The sequence below is a fragment of the Trichomycterus rosablanca genome, chromosome 5, assembly GCF_030014385.1.
Source record: "Trichomycterus rosablanca isolate fTriRos1 chromosome 5, fTriRos1.hap1, whole genome shotgun sequence".
Lineage (NCBI taxonomy): Eukaryota > Metazoa > Chordata > Actinopteri > Siluriformes > Trichomycteridae > Trichomycterus > Trichomycterus rosablanca.
Window position 1 is genome coordinate 22,060,205 of NC_085992.1, and position 23,029 is coordinate 22,083,233.

A 23,029-nucleotide genomic window follows, 5' to 3' on the forward strand; every position below is an offset into this window, starting at 1 on the left:
GGTTTGGGCTGCCATATCATGGCATTCCCTTGGCCCAATACTTGTGCTAGATGGGCGCGTCACTGCCAAGGACTACCGAACCATTCTGGAGGACCATGTGCATCCAATGGTTCAAACATTGTATCCTGAAGGCGGTGCCGTGTATCAGGATGACAATGCACCAATACACACAGCAAGACTGGTGAAAGATTGGTTTGATGAACATGAAAGTGAAGTTGAACATCTCCCATGGCCTGCACAGTCACCAGATCTAAATATTATTGAGCCACTTTGGGGTGTTTTGGAGAAGCGAGTCAGGAAACGTTTTCCTCCACCAGCATCACGTAGTGACCTGGCCACTATACTGCAAGAAGAATGGCTTAAAATCCCTCTGACCACTGTGCAGGACTTGTATATGTCATTTCCAAGACGAATTGACGCTGTATTGGCCGCAAAAGGAGGCCCTACACCATACTAATAAATTATTGTGGTCTAAAACCAGGTGTTTCAGTTTCATTGTCCAGGGTTGGTTATATAAAATACATAATAATGTATAATATACACTGATGAGGCAAAACATTTAACCCTTGTACACTGCAACAAGGCTTCTCTTATAGTGTGTTCTGATGTCATGACTTCTTATGGTAAATGACTGACTTACCCTGTCATCTACATGATCTAAGAGAAAACTGGATTCATCAAACCAAGCAGCCTTCTTAGCTTTGTTATATTCGTTGGTGTTGCCTATCCTTTTCAGCGGTTTGTCTGTCTATGGACATCCATTGGCCCTAAAACACTCCTTGTTGTTGCAGATTTAAGCGTTTGGCTCTTATCAAAGTAACTCTGGTCTTTAAGCCTGCCCTTATCTGCTATATTCAACCTGTGTACTAAGAGTAACTACCTTTAGCCCAACATTTGATATTGTCTGACTTGTCTGACATCCAAATAGGCAGTTGTATTTTTTGTGGTGGTTATGTTTTTGTTCACAGTGTAATACATCTTGTTTAGCACATGAACAATGATATTGTCAAAGGAACTCCTCAGTCAGTAGGCAGAGGGAGCACTGTCGCCTCACAGCAAGAAGGCCCTAGGTTCGACTCCCAGGTGGAGCGGTCTGGGTCCTTTCTGTGTGGAATTTGCATGTTCTCCCCATGTCAGCATGGATTTCCTTCAGTGGCTCTGGTTTTCTCCCAGTCCAAAAGCATGCAAGTGAGGTAAATTGAAGATACAAAATTGTCCATGTGACACAAGACTTAAACTGATGAATCTTGTGTAACCAGTAACTGCCTGTCTTGTCATGAATATAACCAAAGTGTGTAAAACATGACATTAAAATCCTAATAAATAAATAATACATAAAAAATTGAAGGCTTAGATTATAGATTTGCATTTGTTAACTGACAAAAATAAGCTTTTAATGCCTCTTTTGTAAGAGCATTCTTACTCTGCAGCATTTTTTCCCCACCTGCCTATATATGGAAAAATGTGTGTGTATATACAGTATATTGAGTTGGCACACCATGAGCAATCCACATTATTTAATGCATTTACCCTTTTGGCAGATGTCCATGTCAGCTCACTGCAGGTGCATTGTGTAACGTAAAGCATTTAATAGTTTATTTTTCCTTTGTACATGACCTTGAACAGAGAGCCATAATGTTTTCTGATGTATAGTGCCTATGGTGTGATTTCATAACCCAAGATCAAAGATCTGCATGACTGGTTTCGTTTATGTTGTTGACATTCCTATAGTGTGTTTGTTTGATTAACAAGAGAAACCAGTTAAATCAAATATACAGTTTTTACTCTCTAGCCCACCAATCTTTGGAATGTTTGTATGTTATCACTTGCCATCTGTGTCTTACTCTCCCCCACTCACACACACCATCTTCTATACACTCAGGGTCCCTCAGAAGTGGAGGATATCTGGCAGTCTTGCTGTTATCTTTGTGGTGTTTCTGATTACTGCAATTTTGGTCAAGGTGGACATGTCACCTTTGCCCTTTTTTGTCTTCACCATGATTAAAATCATCTGCATAAACTGTAAGTGCTTCTGCTGGATATTTGCACTTTGCCCTGAGATAAGTTGTTCCGTACCACACTTTGCTGTTTTAGTCTTAGCACCATTTTTGTGCAGTTTCTTATTTTACTTACAAGGGGGAAGGGTAAACATCACATGCCTTTTTATGTTATTATTACATACTGGTTTAAAGAGTCAAGCTGAGAGAGATGGTGGGAACTAATATTTTAAAATCCCATACAGCTGCAAGAAGCAGTTTTAAAACCCTTTAAATTACTTTGATTTCTACAGCAAAATGGGGTTGACTCTTCATTTAAGTTACAATGACAGACATTCTGCCCAAGCACATATGCGTATAAGACAAAATTGTACATTTAATGTGTTTATTGAACACACTGGTTAATCATTATATGGCCAGGCTGGGAAAAAGTATATGAACCTCTGGTCTAAAAAAAGCATTCCAATCACTGAGAAGATTAGTGAGAGTTTAGTGAAAAAGGCATACAGAGTTATGTCTATAATAAGAAAATGCATCCACATTTGGAGGATATTCAGACCTGCTGAGACCACTAAATATTTTTGGCCATATAGACACCTGACCATGAGCTTGTTGGACATTTCATAATCAAATGGTATTTAAATATTGATCTTTTCAGCTATACCAATAGCCACTCTTTTGAGAAGGTCTTTCAAAAGACGGTCTGTGGGAATTTGTGCTAAGTGTATGTTCTAGTTCATTCCAAAGCGACTAAGGTCACGGCTCTGTGCAGGCCACTGGAGTTTCTTTAACCCAAGCTTTCCTTCATGTCTTTATAAACCTTGCTTTGTGCACAGAGGTGCAGACATGTTGGAACAGAAAAGGGCCTTTCCTAAACTGTTGCTGCAAAGTTGGAAACCTGTATTTCTTTATGTAATTGATATATTACACCTGTTAGCAATTGTTGTGGCTGAGACACTTCAGTTAAAAAATTAGAATGGGTGTCCCAGTACTTTTGTTCATATAGTGTACTTTCAGTAGGACCCAGGTCTGACGAGACTGAGTAAAAAAAAAAAAAAGAACTAAAAATTCATAGCAAAATCTCTAAAACCCAGGCAAAAATCTCAGATCAGATATTTACCTAAGGGTACAGTGAAAGACAATGAAAATTGTGCTAATGGAAGGATTCACAGAAAGAAAACATTGGCTGTTGCTTCTGCCACTCACCATGTTTGAAGGTAATACCTCATTTTAACTGTGATGCATCATAATTTGAGATGACTTTTTATAGTAGACAGGATGGTGTCAGGGTAGGTGGTTATTAATTAATGCTAATTACATGAGTAAAAAGAAAAGTAAGTTATTAATGCAAAAATTTCAGGTAATTCCAAGTTTACTATCGTTTATGTGCAATTATGTCTTTCTGTATTTATGTGGTAAGCATTTATCATGAGTTGATCACAAAACTTTGTTTCTTTTTTTCTGCTGTTTTGTCCAGCATTTGGTGCAATTCTGCAAGGAAGTCTCTTTGGCCTGGCAGGATTGCTTCCAGCCTCTTATACCACCCCCATCATGAGCGGCCAGGGGCTCGCCGGAACATTCGCTGCATTTTCTATGATCTGCGCAATTGCTTGTGCGTATATATTTTTATTTGATCACACTTACAAACCTGACATTTTTTTGTTCATACTTAACCCTTTATGTTCAGAGCATAAGGAAGGAAGCTGAGTTTAAATAACTAGGTTTGGGCACTTTTAGTTTCTATTAACAATTGGTAGCTCAGCGTTTTTAAAGTGTCATGCAAAGGGTCACTGACAGCATGGATATCATTCTCATGTATCATTAAGTAAACATGTGTTTTATGTGTTTCCTTTTTATTGACAGTTGCACTTTTTGGCCAAAAAGTGTGTATAGGTGTCATGTTTAGGTGTCTAAATACTTTTGGCCAAATTTCTGAAATTTGTAATGTAGTCCCTTTACAGATCACTACTTCTCAGTCTATTTTCATAGTGTTGTGCACCATTTTCATATGTTGGGTACATGTTGACAGATACATGGTTATTTTCTGCCCTCCTTAATAAATAAAACAGGCTCAGCTTATACCATAATAGAAAGAAGAACCCAGTATTCACACGTAGCCTGCATTTACATTTTTGCCAAAGAAAACAAACATGTTCAGATGTTTGCCACTAGGTGTAAAATGCACAGATAAACTTTTCCAGCAGGACAAAAGTCTGCTAGTTACAGGGGTTGGACAAAATAACTGAAACACCTGGTTTTAGACCACAATAATTTATTAGTATGGTGTAGGGCCTCCTTTTGCGGCCAATACAGCGTCAATTCGTCTTGGAAATGACATATACAAGTCCTGCACAGTGGTCAGAGGGATTTTAAGCCATTCTTCTTGCAGTATAGTGGCCAGGTCACTACGTGATGCTGGTGGAGGAAAACGTTTCCTGACTCGCTTCTCCAAAACACCCCAAAGTGGCTCAATAATATTTAGATCTGGTGACTGTGCAGGCCATGGGAGATGTTCAACTTCACTTTCATGTTCATCAAACCAATCTTTCACCAGTCTTGCTGTGTGTATTGGTGCATTGTCATCCTGATACACGGCACCGCCTTCAGGATACAATGTTTGAACCATTGGATGCACATGGTCCTCCAGAATGGTTCGGTAGTCCTTGGCAGTGACGCGCCCATCTAGCACAAGTATTGGGCCAAGGGAATGCCATGATATGGCAGCCCAAACCATCACTGATCCACCCCCATGCTTCACTCTGGGCATGCAACAGTCTGGGTGGTACGCTTCTTTGGGGCTTCTCCACACCGTAACTCTCCCGGATGTGGGGAAAACGGTAAAGGTGGACTCATCAGAGAACAATACATGTTTCACATTGTCCACAGCCCAAGATTTGCGCTCCTTGCACCACTGAAACCGACGTTTGGCATTGGCACGAGTGACCAAAGGTTTGGCTATAGCAGCCCGGACGTGTATATTGACCCTGTGGAGCTCCCGACGGACAGTTCTGGTGGAAACAGGAGAGTTGAGGTGCACATTTAATTCTGCCGTGATTTGGGCAGCCGTGGTTTTATGTTTTTTGGATACAATCCGGGTTAGCACCCGAACATCCCTTTCAGACAGCTTCCTCTTGCGTCCACAGTTAATCCTGTTGGATGTGGTTTGTCCTTCTTGGTGGTATGCTGACATTACCCTGGATACCGTGGCTCTTGATACATCACAAAGACTTGCTGTCTTGGTCACAGATGTGCCAGCAAGACGTGCACCAACAATTTGTCCTCTTTTGAACTCTGGTATGTCACCCATAATGTTGTGTGCATTGCAATATTTTGAGCAAAACTGTGCTCTTACCCTGCTAATTGAACCTTCACACTCTGCTCTTACTGGTGCAATGTGCAATTAATGAAGATTGGCCACCAGACTGGTCCAATTTAGCCATGAAACCTCCCACACTAAAATGACAGGTGTTTCAGTTATTTTGTCCAACCCCTGTATATTAGTTAGTTATACATACAAAGCAAACTTAGTTTATTCACCACAGCAGTATTATCATGGAAGATAAATGATTTCTTTATATAGAGATTAATTTTACTGTGTTTAGCACTGATAGTGGAGTGTTTGTAAGATCCACTTGACTTTGTTTTAATACCACTTCTTGCTGACGATTATCATTAAATTGTTATTATCTTATCACCTTCAGTTTATGTAAGATCCCTTTCTGCTGGATTTCTTTCTATTGCTGTTTTAGTTATTTTGTCAGCACATTCTGATACAGACTTTGCAGTTTATTCTCTTTTTTTCTTCCCCCAGCTGGCTCAGAGCTGCAGGACAGCGCCTTTGGCTACTTTATCACTGCCTGTGTTGTTATTCTCCTGGCCATTGTTTCTTATTTTGCCCTGCCAAAAATGGTATGAGTCTTTTGTTTAAGATCTAAAGTACTGTCACAGCACAACAGTAAATGGAGATTGATCTCATATGATCTAGAACAAGGATGAAGTATTCACTGTGCCATCCAATAAATACATCAGTCATAAAACACAAACTGATAGCATGTGCACTATATTGACAAAAGTGTTGAGACACCCCTTCTAATTACTGAATTCATGTGTTTCATTCATAACAATTACTTCCAGGTTTAATTATGTTAAGAAAATTAAATGCTTCCAACTTTGCAGCCACAGTTAAGGAAGGGCCTGATTCCCTGATCCAGCACATTTCTGTACCCCTGTGCACAAAGCAAGGTCTATAAAGACATAAAGAAAAAGGGATGTCCAACAAGCTCATGTTTAGCCATATGGTTTATTTTATTATTTGTTTTCATATTTATTTATGCATTTTCTCATATTTTTCTTCTGGTTTAGCGTAGTCAATTTGTTTTCTGCTGCTAATTGCGTTTGAGGAGGGTATGTTGCTGCTCACGTCTCCTCCGACACGTGCGCAGTCCTAGCCCCCTTCTTTTCACTCATGCTTACTGCACAGGCACCTCTATCCGCTAACCAGGGTCCTTGCACGTCATTTGAAGACCCCACCCACATAGTCCGGTCATTTCGCCCTTGCAGACACGGTGACCAATTAGTGTCTGCTGCAGGCCGAGTTTTGAACCGAGAAGTTCAGGATCTTGGCGCTGGTGTGCTAGCGGAATATCCTGCTGTGCCACCTGGACGCCCATATAGTTTATAAGTCAGTGACTGTGTTCCATGTTTAGCAACACACTGATCTTAGTAACTTTAAAGCGTGACCTAACATATAAAATGGATTATATTTGAACACAGTCTCTTGTATCTTGAAATTACTTATTTGATTGGTTCTGTATTGCACACACAGCCTGGGTTTTTAGTTAATTAAATCTATTCAAATCTGTTTACTTGTTAAACTGAACCACTTTAGTGTGTTAAGCTGACTCACTCCTGACACCTTGATTGACCTACTTACCTTACTTTACCTTAAGGAAGGATCAATTCAATAAGGCACATCCCTGAGTTTAAAATACCTTCATTTTTTACTCTCTTTCTCTTTTTACTCTCTTTTTACTCTCTTTCACTCTAGGTTGCCAACCCCTGATCTAGTGTTTCCTTTAAGCTCAAGTACAGGTTTATAGCATACTCACTGAAATGTAATAAACTGTAATAGTGTTTGTTTACATTCTTGTTTTCTACATGGCAGGAATTTTTCCAGTATTACTCAGACACCAGTAACTCCCAGCCTGGCAGTGATGAGGAAAACAAGATGGATCTGTTGAATAAAGGTAGTCAGCTACTACACAAATGTTTCTTTGAGCACTGTTTTTCTGTTTGCAGTTTTCTGTATAAACACAGAATGCCCAGGGAATGTATTTAATTAGTGTTTACTATAAATCCCAAGCCACTTTGAAGTAACATGGTACATTGGCAATGTTTATATACACCGATCAGGTATGACATTATGACCACTGACCGGTGAAGGGAACAACAATGATTATCTCTTCATCACGGCACCTGTTAGTGGGTGGGATATATTAGGCAGCAAGTGAACATTTTATCCTCAGAGTTGGTGTGTTAGAAGCAGGAAAAATGCGAGTTTGACAAGGGCCAAATTGTGATGGCTAGACAACGTGTCAGAGCATCTCCGAAACTGCAGCCCTTGTGGGGTGTTACTGGTCTGCAACAATGCTTAGGTAGGTGGTACTTGTCAAAGTAACATCCACATGGATGGCAGGACCCAAGGTTTCCCAGCAGAACATTGCCCAAAGCATCACACTGTTTCTGCCAGCTTGCCTTCTTCCCATAGTGCATCCTGGTGCTATGTGTTCTCCAGGTAAGCCACGCACACGCACCCGGCCATCCACGTGATGTGAAAGAAAACGTGATTCATCAGACCAGGCCTCCAAATTCCCAAGATCTCAATCCAATTTAGCATCTGTGGGATGTGCTGGACAAACAAGTCTGATTCATGGAGGCCTCGCGTCAAAACGTACAGGAGTTAAAGGATCTGCTACTAACATCTTGGTGCCAGATACCATAGCACACCTTCAGGGGTCTAGTGGAGTCCATGCCTTGACGGATTAGGGCTGTTTTGTTTGTCACGTACATATAGTAGACATACAAAGACAACTGGCAGTGAAATACTTTAGTGACTGCTTGGCCACATTAGTAATTAGACAAAACTTGACTTAAAAATTTCTCCAGAATAGTAATGTTTTTTAAATGTAAGTGTAGTGTAGAAAATTAGAACATTTGAAATGGAAATTTAACTTATAATTAAAAAATAGAAGCAATTTAAAGTAAAAAAAAAAGGGAAACTTGCAAAATGATCTTATTATAGTTGGTTAACATGAATGTTTTTACAGAAAATCCTGGAGAAAGCAAGCCTGGTGTGAGCCTGAATAATGAAGAGACCACGCCGACGATCTCAATAGTTGCTATTTTTAAAAAGGTACTGTATAAAAAAAAACAAATCATTCGATTCAGCTGTACCCACAGTCATGGCCAAAATATTGGCACCCTACACTTTTCTTAGAAACCTGTTATAATTACAGTGGTGTTTTTTTTGTTTCTATGTTTATTTCTTTTGTTTGCATTGAAACAACATGAAAACACTGAGGGTGGGGAAAAGGTCAAGTCTTTATTTACATTTACGGCATTTAGCAGACACTTGTATGCAAAGCGACTTACAGTACTGTGACAGTATATTGTCTAAGCAATTGAGGGTTAAGGGCCTTGCTCAAGGGTCCAACAGTGGCAGCCTGGCAGTGGTGGGGCTTGAACCAGTGACCTTTTGGTTACTAGTCCAGTATCTTAACCACTAGGCTACAACTTGGCTTCATTCCACACACAGCTCCAGCAATGAACTCAACAAAAGGATTTGTGCTCTTCATATCTGGTAGCACACTGTCAAGAGAAATCTTTTCCTGTAACCATGAATAAGTTTCTTACACCTGTCTACTGGAATTTCTTACCAAAAAGCTCTTTTTTGTTTAAAGAATCTTGGTGTTTGGGTTTCTCATTTAAATTCTGGCAAAGTCCTTGTAATATAAGCAGTGTGTTTTTTTTTTTGTTTTTTTTTTGGCCTGTGTCAGCAGTGGGGTCCTCCTGGCTCTTCTACTGTAGTGTCCAATTTCATTTGGATGACGATGGATAGTACAAGCTGACTGTTGTTCCCTGTGTCTGCAGGTCAGCTTACATCTGTTTGGAGTTTAAAGTAGCTTCAAGTAATCCTTTTTTTGCAATCTTCCATCAGTTTTTTTTCCTCTTTCGTACATGTACATGGCCTTCTTAATGACCCTGCACTCAATGGACACACACTTAACATTTAGTTATCTGGAGATGGACTTTTAGCCTTGAGGTTGTCCATGCTCTGTCACAATGTTTCTCACATCCTCATTATTAACAAATAAAATAAAGCTGACTAGACAAAACATGAAATATCTCGAGTTTATACTGCAATGAATTGAAAGAAACATTGAAAGTTTTATTATCATTCCACAACCTTCGTCCTGGCAGTTTGCCAATTTTTAAAATCCATCCCCCTCCCCACATCTCCCAGTCTAGTAACTCTGATGTCATCTGCTCAAAACCCAGTTTAATCAAAGAGAGCTAACTCACCATGTAATTTTCTGACATGTCACCAATTTCCGATCTTATTTCTGCCACTGTTTGGTTGCCACACAAAGACGTATTGCTTACAGAGAGCCACTGCGTGTCCATGTGACCCTTTCAGGTTTTTGTGCCCTCTTTTAAATATAAATTTCTTTTCAACTTCAATGGGACCTACAATCAAAGGGATTTTACTGTTGAAAGGTATTGCTCAAAAGAACTATACAAAAACATTTCCTAGGTATCACAAACCCTGGAGGCCGGTCATCAACAACTGGATACAATATAGTACAACATCGACATTAGCCAGAACTGGATGTCCCTCTGAAAGATGTTGTAAAAATAACAAGAAAACCGGTCAGGGAGGCGACCAAGATGCCTTATGTAACATTAAAGGAGCTGCAGGAATTTCTGCAGTACTGGTTTTGTACTACATGTGACAACAAGCTCTAGTACTCTTGATATTTCTGAGCTGTGGGGTAGGGTGGCAAAAACATCCAAACCCAGCTACATTTTGCATAAAACTACATCAAGGAATCCTGGAATCCTATATGTCCTGAACAGGGATGGTCGTGAGCTAAATCGAGAACTTGCAGTCTGTATGGCTGAGGCACAACTACCTAGTGAACATCAAAATGATCATCTGTAACAGAGGGAGGATACCACTGTTTCATTAGTACATTATTGCTCAAATAGTAACTATTACCAAATGAGGAACTAACAATTAGGTTTTCAAAACACCATTTCAAAACAGTTTCTCAATATTACATCAGTCTTTTGAGCCAACACGAGTTTCTCTCTTGTTACATACGTGTCATTGTTCATATGCTCATATACAGAAGGTAGCTCATATACAGAAGATAGCTCACATACATCTGGTTCATTGTTCATATTGAGTACAGTGGGTGACACAGGGTCCTGCTCAACAAAACTTGGCAGCAAGTGCTGTGTGGAACTACAGCCAATGAGAACGCAGGATAACCCGGGGGGACAGGGGCATAATATAGTTTCTATCAGAATACATAGGCACTCACACACGATTTACAGTATTTGTGACCTTATCGTCCATGCCAAACCATTATACCAATGCTGGATGGTCGTGAGCTAAATCGAGAACTTGCAGTCTGTATGGCTGAGGCACAACTACCTAGTGAACATCAAAATGATCATCTGTAACAGAGGGAGGATACCACTGTTTCATTAGTACATTATTGCTCAAATAGTAACTATTACCAAATGAGGAACTAACAATTAGGTTTTCAAAACACCATTTCAAAACAGTTTCTCAATATTACATCAGTCTTTTGAGCCAACACGAGTTTCTCTCTTGTTACATACGTGTCATTGTTCATATGCTCATATACAGAAGGTAGCTCATATACAGAAGATAGCTCACATACATCTGGTTCATTGTTCATATTGAGTACAGTGGGTGACACAGGGTCCTGCTCAACAAAACTTGGCAGCAAGTGCTGTGTGGAACTACAGCCAATGAGAACGCAGGATAACCCGGGGGGACAGGGGCATAATATAGTTTCTATCAGAATACATAGGCACTCACACACGATTTACAGTATTTGTGACCTTATCGTCCATGCCAAACCATTATACCAATGCTGCATTGCAAAAATATTTATTTACCTCCAACCCACTACAGAACAGACAATCCCTGCTGGACATCCACTTGGATTCAATTATTTTTCCTACTTGCTTTTACACTGCACAACAACTTTGATCGCTTGCTTCTTGCTGGCGTGCATTTTTTGGACATGGTATCACTAAACTCCTTGTCACTTCTTGCGTGTGTTTTCGTGACAAAATGTAGTTTGGGAGACCAGACAGACTTGCCTGCGATTCCTCATGGTGATAGATCGTGTAGTGTATGACCCCCTATCACCGATCAGTTGAGTAGTGTGAAAACCATGACTTAAGCCTCCCGATTGTAAGAGATCCAGTTGTGTAGTGTGCAGTGTACAGCGATCTGATGACTTGGAAAGTCATGTAGTGTAAACTTGGCATTAGGATGAGTATGCACCTTCTCTCCCCTGTGCCAGGAATAGAAACATAACCCATCAAAGTAAAGGGTTGGAACACAGGTTCTATTCCTTTTAGTGGGGGGTTTTCTGTCAATTTACCTATCAAACTGAACGTATTTACTTTCTTAACTGATTGCACACGCTCATTCTTTTTTTTGTAACACACTACACTCAGCAATTAGGTGGCTTGGCTCATGGCAGTAAAAACATAGCCTGTCCTCTCTTTTATCAGATGTAGAGTCCGTCTTTACCCGAGGCTTCTGTATCAGTTCTAGCCACTGGTCAAATACCGCTTTGTGTGTTAATGCAAACTTAGGTTACGAGCTGGTCAGGTAGACACTTCTTAAACTCTTCCCCTAATATCAATTCCCTCAATTCTTCTAACGTATATTACTGTCCGAGCACCACTTAATTAAATAAGCTAGATTTTTTTATATGCAAATTCTATGAATGTTTGCTTGGTGCTCTATATTGCATTCTTAGATCTCTGACGATACGCTTCAGGAATTAATTCATAGGCTGTCAGTACAGCAACTTTTACCACCTCTTAACTCATGCTTTGCTTTACTGACAATGCCGAGCAAACCACGTGGGCTTTACTACTTAGTTTGCATTGTAGTAATAGAGCCCACAAACTGCGAGGCCAATTTAGAGTGATCGCAATTCTTTTAAAGACAGGGAAGTGAGCGTCCACTTAGTTCTCTTTAAACGGAGGAACCAGGCCAATGCGCTTACTTACATCAGTGCTCCCTGACAATACCAAGGTAGATTCAGGAGCCCTCACAGAAAGTTCAGAAGAAGCAGCTCCAGCTGGAATCTGGTCTCAATCAGTCACCATTTGGTCGGCAGAACAGGTGTAGTCTTCGCCACATGGAGTTCAAGCTCCCGGAAACGGATCTTCTTTTCAGTTTTGCATTGCAAGTCGAAGATTCATTTCAGCCTGTCGAGCTTTCTCTTTTTCTTTGGCCTCCAAATAAAAATGTGCCATCCGCAACTTGTACCTGGCACCCTCAGAAATGTGGGGAGACACTGGAGAGCTAGGGTCATTTTACGTGAGCTGTAGCTTTCTCCTTATCAGATGAAGATGTTTGCATTAAGTGAGGGGAACCAAATTTTGTTGGTTACTAGCCTTACTGAATGTGTCAGAAGGTAAAACAAACAGGACAAAAAGATAAAACAGAATGAATCACAAATGTAATTGAAAAGTGTATGTGGTTATAAGTTTAAAAACAATATACATGTGGTAAGAGAGAGGAAAACAAAAATTTACTATTTATAGGCCTTTTACAATGCTGCTCTATTTACAACAAATACCAACAAGACACAGAAGCAACTACCAAAACACACAAAAACACAGATCACCTAGCAACTAAACACTTAACCCAGTCTGCACAATCACTAACAACAGGTATTCTAAACACATGCGAGCACGCAACCGGTAGGACAGTGAGCTCCCGAATGAATGACAGGTTTTTTCTCCCAGTTTAGTATAGTCAATTTGTCTTCTGCTGCTGGGGAATCTAGCGGAATATCCCGCTGCGCCACCTGGGCTTCCCAGGTTGGGTTCTGGAGTTTTAACTCCCGCCTCCACTTCTGAATCAACTGTGAGGATTGGCTGATTGAACCGATGCTGCTGCTGAAGTGCTGCAATTTATTCACTGCAGTCCGCCAAGCATCCGAGTGAAACAGTGGTCCATTGGTGGATCCTATTTAGAGAGTGACTGAGGGCACAAGAACAAATGGACAGCACCAAAGAGCGATCAATACTAGTAACAATCGTAATAATAATAATATAATAACAATGATACTATTATAATAATAATAATACAATATTTATGCAACCACATTATTGTAAGTTATTTTTCTTTTTTCCCTGCCAATGAAATACTGACAATTGATTAAATACAACTAGCAATTTATAAAATACAGCTCAGTAAAGAGACAAGGAGAAAGTATATAAGCCATTGGTTTAGATGGTTCCTTTTTCGGGTGTGTATTATCAATTCTGTATTAAGTGTTAAGCTGGATAATACATATACAACATATACCACGTAGACTAGAACTTCGCGAAGTAAAAGCACTGTATCTACTCATCTGTTAAAACTTATCTCTTATCATTTATAAATTATCTTTTATCTTTCAAAGCTTGAGTCAAAAGACAAACAGCTTTGTTCAGAACATTGTTATGCAACAGAAAACCACAAAACTTGTCGGTTCATGCAAGCACTTCATTGTAATGCTTGTTTAAAAGAGATGAAAAGATGCTATTAGGAGATCCTTATGCACATTGAGCACTCATTGTGTAACCATTTGTATGAATTTGGGCTAAAAATCCCAAAAGGGAAATCTAATTACCCAGATTATCATGTAAAACTAATCCCGAACAGAAGAAATATTTGTGCACTTGAATGATTTATATATGACAGCGTTCCTCTCAGTGAGGAATCCTTTATAAGCAAATGAGAAGTTAATTGCTTTGTTTGTGGCATGTTAAAAAGAGGACACCCTTGATAATAAAGTAAAGTATATTCATTTCTGTTTGAGATTTTTCTGTAAAAACAAAATATGCGAGTTACACAAAGCCTTTATTTATTAAGAAAACCTGGTATATTCACAGGTTTTGGAAACCAGATTAAGTAAATGAATACAAGGATTTTTTTTCTGATTTTCAGCTAATCATTCTTTGTGGTAAACTTAATTCCTATGTTATTATGGTAACTGTACGTCATTATTGTCTGTGTCCTGACCTGCTCTGCCCTGCATAATTCTACTTATTATTTGACTGCACATACAGTATGTTTACGTACTTGTTTTCCTTTTGTGTTTTTTTTTTTTTAATTGTATTCACTACAGCTAGCTAACTATATAAATGTCTAAATACAGTAGTAGCACAAATGACATTTATATGACAACTGCAAGGCAAAAAGCACAGCTAACCAAGACAAAAATACTAAATACTTGCATCATATCTGCTGTAATAATTCTAAGCCATTTAAAAAAATGTTCTGTGTACTAATGAAAAAAGTGAAGCTTTTTGGAAGACAGATGTTTGGTTACATCTGCTGTTAAGTTACCACAACATTTCACAATAAGAACATCATGCAACAATACAATTAGGAATTCAGCTCTTGAACAGATATTCTTTTTTTTTTAGGATTTTACGGTTAGCAGTTTGTTAGTTTTTAGATGGAAAGCTCAAGCAAAAATGGAGTATCCAATAAGACAACTACATGAAGCACGAGCAAGTCTGCCTTGAATAGCCTATAAGAATCAAAATTAGGGTTGAGTATTTATCTGTAAGAACATGACAGTAACCCAACAGTAAAGTTCTGTTATTTTTTCATTTCTACATCATCTCTGTATAGATCTGGGTGATGGCCCTCTCTGTCTGCTTTGTTTTCACCATCACTATTGGTACATTCCCTGCTGTGACTGTGGATGTTAAATCCTCTGTGGCCGACAAGGGTGCATGGGGTAAGTGTGTAAATGTCTGTTTCAAAGCAATTGCTCTTAGAAATAAACATAACATACTCTTAAATGCACCAATTATTGCCTAAATTTAACATATTGGTTATAAAGCAACATTGAAGGTGTCATAACATTACATGCTGCATGTTTTGTGTTTAAGATTCAGGGTTTTTTAGGGGTTGCCAATGTGCATAATTCCGTTTTGCGCACCTGATTTGGCACAGTTTTTATCACGGATGCCCTTCCTGACACAACATTTTTATCTGGGCTTGGGACCTGTACTGTGAGCACACTGTCAAGTGCACCTCCCAGTGGCTGGGCTGTTCCATCACCCTAGCCCACAGACATAGCCAATCATGTCTGCGTAGACACCTGACCAGCCGTTACCACTAAGATTCGAACCCCGGATCTCAGAGGTAGTGGGCTAGTGTGTTTAGGCTCTGCTCTGCCACCTGTTAAATATAGCCAATAAATGAAAATTGTTAATATGTGCAGAAACACAAAGTTAGAATTTTGTGTGGAGAATAAGAGCGGTTTTATTTTTATGTAAATCAGCTAAACCTGGTATGTGATGAGAGGTGTTAAAACTTGTGTATAGAAGTGTACATTGCTTTCTGCTGTTTTGTCTCCTTGACCTTCTGGCATTCTGTTATCCTTAGAAAAATACTTCATCCCTGTGTCCTGTTTCCTGCTTTTTAACTTGATGGACTGGGCTGGACGAAGCTTAACTGCAGTGTGTATGTGGGTAAGTGGAACAAAGTGTGTTTTAAAAACATTTGTCTCTGGTGCCTCAGATTCTGTGCTTAGTGTGGAATCAAACATCTGTTTTTAATTGAGCGTTCTCCATGAAAGTATGTTCTGCATTGATATGTGTGGAATAAACAAATGTTTTACTTTTGGTTTCCTTAAAAAGCACAACATGATATCCTTGATATAAAATTCTTCAGATATTTTTAAACCCAAACAATGATGTCAGAAGGGGATGAGAGTTGGAGCTGCCCATGTGACACCCATGTTAAATTTAGCAGATTCATATTTGTCATGTGTACAATGCAGTCTGACCAAACACGATCAAAAATCTGTGTATAGTTCATTTTCAATGTTGTTTTTTTTGTGCATCATTATATGAAGACTAAAACTTTCCAAGTGTTAGAATTGTAGGAGGTTTTTATACACGTTTCCAAAAAGTGACTCAATTTCACAAAACTCTAAACACAAACTGAAAGAGTCAAATTTCCACGAATCACTTTTAATCTCTTAAATGAATCATCCCACCAAAACAATACACACAGATGTGATGAACTCAGAACATTACCATCTCAAGTGTTCATGTATGTTTTGACTCCATGTTACATATGTGTGTAGAAATAAGTTTCTCACTGTAAAGTGTAGGTTTTTTCCCCAAAATACCATTTATACTGTAGAACTACATGTAAATGTAGCACAGATGTTACCTACTTTATGTAGTAACACAGATACATCAAGGTAAAAAAAAAAAAAAGGTAAGCAATTGCAAAATGCACTCAGCATCCTGCCTCTGATCCATCAGCTGCAATGTTCTTGCTGGCCAAGCGGTGTAGGGGGTTGGCATCGCGGATCCTTCCCTGGCATTTATCTGCGTGATGTCATCAAATGCCTCCTCTAGTGCCTGGAGTAGTGAGTAGTGGCGTCTGCACTCATGCATTTTTCACCGCCATGCTGAAGAGAATTCCTCTATTGGATTTTAAAATGGAAAATATGGCAGAGCACTACAAAATGTGGGTTGTTGGCAAACCAGTCATGGACCAGAACAATGGTTATATCATGTTTTGAATCAACCCCAGCTCATTCTATAATAGATAAATTCTATAAATTAGTTCTTTTTTTGCCTCAAACATCTACACACAATCGCCAATAATTACGAAGTGGAAACTGGGTTTAGAAAATATGCAATTTTATTTTTCTGACAAAAATGGTTTATTTAGGAGTTACATATCTGTACACACCCTTAGCCTAATACTTGGTTGATGCACCTTTGGCAGCAATTACAGCTTCAAGAAGCAAGGCAAGAAGCTACGAGCTTGGCACTCTTGTTTCTGGAGATTTTTGCCCATTCTTTTTGGCATATCCTTGCAAGCTCCATCAAGTTGGATGGGGAGCAGCCATTTTCAACTCCTTCCACAGATGTTCGATTGGATTCAGGTCTGGGTTCTGGCTGGGCCACTCAAGGACATTCACAGACTTTCTCCGAAGCCACTCCTTTGTTCTCTTGGCTGTGTGCTTCGAGTCGTTGTCATGTTGGAAGGTAAACCTTCGCCCCAGTCTGAGGTCCAGAGCGCTCTGGAGCAGGTTTTCTTCAAGGATCTTAGTGTACTTAGCTGCATTCATCTTTCCCTCCATCAGGACTAATCGCCCCGTTCCCGCTGCTGAAAAACATCCCCACATCATGATGCTGCCACCACCATGCTTCACTGTAAGGATGGCATTAGCCAAGTGATGAACGGTGCCTGGTTTCCTCCAGACGTGACGTTTGGTATTCAGGTCAAAAGTTACATTTTGGTTTCATTAGACCAGAGAATCTTGTTTCTCATGGTCATCAAGCGGGCTGTCATGTGCCTTTTACTAAGGAGCTTCTGTCTGGCCACTGTACCATAAAGGCGTGATTTGTGGAGTGCTGCCTGGATGGTTGATCTTCTGATAGGTTCTCCCATCTCCACAAGGATACGCTGGAGCTCTGTCAAAGTGACCCTCGGGTTCTTGCTCACGCCCCTGGCCTGTCTTCCCCGATTGATCAGATGGGCCGGGCAGCCAGGTCTAGGAAGATTTTTGGATTTTTGTGCTCTTTGGGACCTGTAAAGCTACAGCAATTTTTCTGTTCCCTTCTCTAGATCTATGCCTTGACACAATCCTGTTTCTGAGGTCTGCAGATAATTCCTTTGACCCCATGACTTGGAGTTTGCTCTGCACTGTCAACTGTATATAGACAGGTGTTGGCAATCCCCAATCATGTCCAATCAATTGAATTTACCACAGGTGGACTCCAATTAAATTGTAGAAACATCTCAAGCAGCATTAGTGAAAACAAAATGCACCTCAGCTCACTTTTGGGTGTCATATCGAATGGTGTGCACTAGGGTTGGGCGGTATGACAGTATTACGGTATACCGCAGTATTTAAAAATGTTGACGGTATTTAAAAATGGTGACGGTATTTTAAAAATGTGAAGCGCCAAATTTCTGCTTAAGGTCCACCTTGAAAACGGAGACTTTAAGACCTGCGCGCATCCACAATAAGGGAGGGGCGGGAGTTGTAGTTGTTTGGAGCTCACTGATTGGTTGTGGGGGTGCTCACTTTTTGAGGCGCTAACACAAAAGCTAGGGAGCTCTCTACATAGGGTGTGCTCAAACACCTAGTGAGCTGCCTTGCTGTCTTACTGCCTACATAGGCAGCTGCCTCAGTAAAGCGGATTGTAATAAGTCAATGACTTATTATAATGCAGGTTATTTGAACGCGCTACTTAGACAGCGATTTCATCGGGTTTTGCTTGCTAAGCTAACATTTAGTATCTTGCCATTCAAAACCATGGGATGGGGTGGCACAACGTGCTGGCATGTCACTAAAACATCTCCGTGTACCGAATACGGTTACATTCACTGACAAGCCCAAACTTGCAAAAAAAACACTTGTGCAAGTTTATACAATATAATATTATCTCTCTCTGTGTGTGTGTGTGTGTGTGTGTGTGTGTGTGTGTGTGTGTCGCGCTCACTCTTCGCGATACTCGGATTTCGGATTTGAATTCCGAAAATAAACAGCTTTAATTATATTTAATTAGAATTCCCCGTGCTGATGTGAAGCAGAATGGGTGTATTACAGCCAATAAGAACGACGCAAAAATGAAAAGAACATATAAAACATGTATATAACAGTTCCCAGAGATGCGACTCGGTTCATTTGAAAGAGCCGTTCAATAGAATCGGATCGCTCGCGAACGACCCATTACTAACAGAGAGACGTCCGAATAACTTTGGCAACAAGTTATTTAACCCTAACTGATGCAGTGAGTAGCTTCTCATTTGTTAAACAGCCATGTCGAAAGACACATCCTATGGTTGTGGAAAATATGTTAATCTGTTTCAGAAGGGTCAAATTATTGGCATGCATCAAGCAGAGAAAACATCTAAGGAGATTGCTGAAACTACTAAATTCGGGTTTAGAACTGTCCAACGCATTATTAAAAAGTGGAAAGACAGTGGAAAGACAGTGGGGAAACATCATCTTCGAGGAAGGAATGTGGTCGGAAAAAAATCTTGAATGATCGTGATCAGCGATCACTTAAACATTTGGTGAAATCAAATGGTACAAAAACAACAGTAGAACTCAGGGATATGTTTAATAGTGAAAGTAAGAGCATTTCCACACACACAATGCGAAGGGAACTCAAGGGATTGGGACTAAACAGCTGTGTAGCCTTAAGAAAACCACTTGTCAGTGAGGCTAACCGGCAAAAACGGCTTCAATTTGCTAGGGAGCATAAAGATTGGACTCTGGAGCAATGGAAGAAGGTCATGTGGTCTGATGAGTCCAGATTTACCCTGTTCCAGAGTGATGGGCGCATCAGGGTAAGAAAAGAGGCGGCTGAAGTGATGCACCCATAATGCATAAGCCTGTGGGGGCAGTGCTATGATCTGGGGTTGCTGCAGTTGGTCAGGTCTAGGTTCAGCAACGTTATGTGCCCAAAGAATGAGGTCAGCTGACTACCTGAATATACTAAACCACCAGGTTATTCAATCAATGGATTTTTTCTTCCCTGATGGGCACGGGCATATTCCAAGATGACAATGCCAGGATTTGTCGGGCTCAAATTGTGAAAGAGTGGTTCAGGGAGCATGAGACATCATTTTCACACATGGATTGGCCACCACAGAGTCCAGACCTGAACCCCATTGAGAATCTTTGGGATGTGCTGGAGAAGACTTTGCGCAGTGGTCCAAATATCCCATCATCAATACAAGATCTTGGGGGAAAAATTTATGCAACTCTGGACAGAAATAAATGTTGTGACATTGCAGAAGCTTGTGGAAACGATGCCACAGTGAATGCGTGCCGTAATCAAAGCTAAAGGCGGTCCAATGAAATATTAGAGTGTGTGACTTTTTTTGACCAGGCAGTGTATAATGAGTCTGTAATGTAATAAAACGTGGAGAAGATGAAATGGGTGTGCAGACTTTCCGGTTTGACTGTATATCGTGTTTCATTTGTGTGCAAGTCTGGAGCACCGAAACCAATACTCTTTATATTCTGACAAATGAATGGTTAGCAGTTACTCTTACTCATGTTGCACTGGTTCAAACATTAGGAGAACAATTTAGTGTTGCATTTTGAAGGCCAGTGTTTCTAGGTGACCACATGTTGCAATTTGTGTTCAGAGATTTGCAAAACTGTGATTTAGAATGATATTTGAGTAAGAATGAATGGAAGTGTGCTTAGTGTAGCAGTTTAGAGCCTTGTTGTTATACATGATTTCAAGGTTTCATGCTCCTTTTTTGTTTGTATAAAATGAACCCCAGAACAATGGGTGAACAACCCAATAGGTATCAGTTTATATAGTAAAATTCTTATGTATTGTCTAAAAAAAAAACATTACCCGACATTAGCAATTACATCTCAAATGCCATGTGACCATTCGTGTCACATGCTGACCTCGTGATTATCTTGCTGAAATGGACAGACTACTGTTGCTGTACTAGTGTCTGACTTCATCAGATTACAATTCTCAGCTGACTTGCAAGGCTTTCTTAATTAAAATAAAGCCCTATTGCTGCTGCTGCCATGTAGGTGCTCAATGTTCTATTATTAGATAAACTTTTAATACAACAGCATACAACTGAAAAATGAGTAAAGTAGCTAGCAATACAGCAAATGTAGAGCTGTATTTAATAGGGTGTGCCTCACAGATGTTATATGTATGGTGCCAAAAAGAGTGTTCTGTACACAGGGATGTGTAGAATTCAGTTGTGTTTAATTTGTGCCATAGAAACAAATCTATGCACCTAGTAGTTGTTGTCTTTGGTAGATTTGTTGCTTCAGCAATATTATATTAAAAATAAAATATAATTAGTTAAAAAAATATATTGAAAAGATTTATACAAAGAGATTTAAATTTTTTCCTGGAATTACTGCAGTAACACACCTGGACAGAATGCCAATCCATTGCAGGGCCTGAGACATCCCTCCCCTTAGACACAGCCCATCATGTCTGTTTGTAGACCACAGCAAGAAGGTCCTGGGTTCGATCCCCAGGGGGAGCGCGCCGGGTCTTTTATGTGTGTGGTTTGCATGTTCTTCCCATGTCTATGTGGGTTTCCTCCGGGTGCTCCGGTTTCCTCCCACAGTCCAAAGATATGCAAGTAAGGTGAATTAGAGACTGTTTGATATAAACTTGTGAACTGATGAGCCTTGTGTGGTGAGTGGCTACCATTTCTGTCATGAATGTAACCAAAGTGTAAAACATGACGTTAAAAATTCTAATAAACAAACTGTTTGTAGACACCTGATGGCACCACTGGGGATTTGAATCCTGGATGTTAGTGGTAGTGGGCTAGCATAATTTACTGCTTTGCTGCCAAAGCACCCACAGGATTAGATAATAGTGTTAACCTTACACAAACTTAAGCATATAAAGTTTAATATTTGTGGCTAAAACTTGCTCTGATTTTGCAAGGGCTAATGCAGAGAGCCAGAGCGGCTGATTGAGAGCAGTTATTTTATTGGTCATTTATTTAGCAGTTATTTAACTCTCATTAGTACACATGCAATAACGTAGGTCAAAAGAAATAAAATTAATGTTTCACTTTTTCTAGCATCAAATAAAACTCCACTATTATTGGCATCCTGTTAAAGGTGAAGAAAAAGAGTAATACATTCAGCTTTTCATGAATTAGCTCAATCTTACATTGAATAATAAGAAAAATCTTTATTTGAATTACATTACAAATTACATTAAAAAAAAAAAAAAAAAAAGGCCACTACTACCCACGGATCACCCTTGAAGAGTTACAGAAAGAATTAGCATCTTGGGATCACCAGGTCTCCCAAGCTACCATCAGACGTCAACAGATTATTTGGAACTTGGACTGTGGACTTGCCATAAAATATTATTTTCTGTCATCTAACTACAAACATAAGCACATGGAGTTTGCTAACACTTTTTTATGGTCAGATGAAATGAAATGCAGCTTGGCAACAAATACTACACTTAAAAGAACCTGACATTCACTGTTGTGTTGTGGAGGGTCTGTGGTGATGTGAGGCTGTTTTAAATCAAAATCTCTCTCTCTGCCAAGAAATGAAAAATGGGTTAATTATTGTGGCACATGCGTCTTTATTTAAAAAGTGTTTAATACATTAACAATTACTGCTCCGAATACATTTACTTTAATGAAAGGTTGCATTCAATGTGTGTTTTTCTGAATGAGATTAAGCTTATTCACCAAAACGTGAATTTTTTAGAACCCTTTCTACTCATCTTTATCAGGAGTGCCAATAATTGTGTATAAGACTGTAAAGACAAATGCAGGTGCCAGTTTCTTTATTTTGATCGTCTAATAGGCCTCATATCAGTACATTATTGCCAAAGCAGTTAATACTATAGTAAAAATAAAGAAAGAGTGCAAATAAACAACATTAAACATCTTTTCTGCTAAACACTTTAGATAAGACTGCCGTGACAATGCTGCTGCTCCTGCCGGATGTGACGGGTCTGGTGTAATTGCACCAAGAATGACAAGAACTCACTACTGACTTTATTGAAGACTAGACTGAATAATAACTTTTATTATTATTTATTTATTTATTTATTGCCAGTTATAACTTTTAGTTCATTTAATTCTGTGTTTGTATGATTTGTGTAAATCCTACTTATTTAAAGTATCCAAGAAGGATGGGCCACAGAGTCCGGTTCCTCTCAAGGTTTCT

At 39.5% G+C, this 23,029-nt stretch overlaps 1 protein-coding gene across 3 annotated transcripts in view; it reads left to right on the forward strand.

The window, feature by feature from the left end:
- Positions 1–23,029, forward strand: part of slc29a1a (solute carrier family 29 member 1a) — a 119,160-nt gene that overhangs the window by 86,259 nt on the left and 9,872 nt on the right. For all 3 annotated transcript variants that reach the window (XM_062995858.1, XM_062995859.1, XM_062995860.1), the window contains 7 exons: positions 1,883–2,022; positions 3,475–3,609; positions 5,809–5,906; positions 7,162–7,243; positions 8,324–8,409; positions 14,971–15,079; positions 15,733–15,818. In XM_062995858.1, the coding sequence (XP_062851928.1) occupies positions 1,883–2,022; positions 3,475–3,609; positions 5,809–5,906; positions 7,162–7,243; positions 8,324–8,409; positions 14,971–15,079; positions 15,733–15,818 (736 nt within the window). The remainder of the gene's footprint in view (positions 1–1,882; positions 2,023–3,474; positions 3,610–5,808; positions 5,907–7,161; positions 7,244–8,323; positions 8,410–14,970; positions 15,080–15,732; positions 15,819–23,029) is intronic.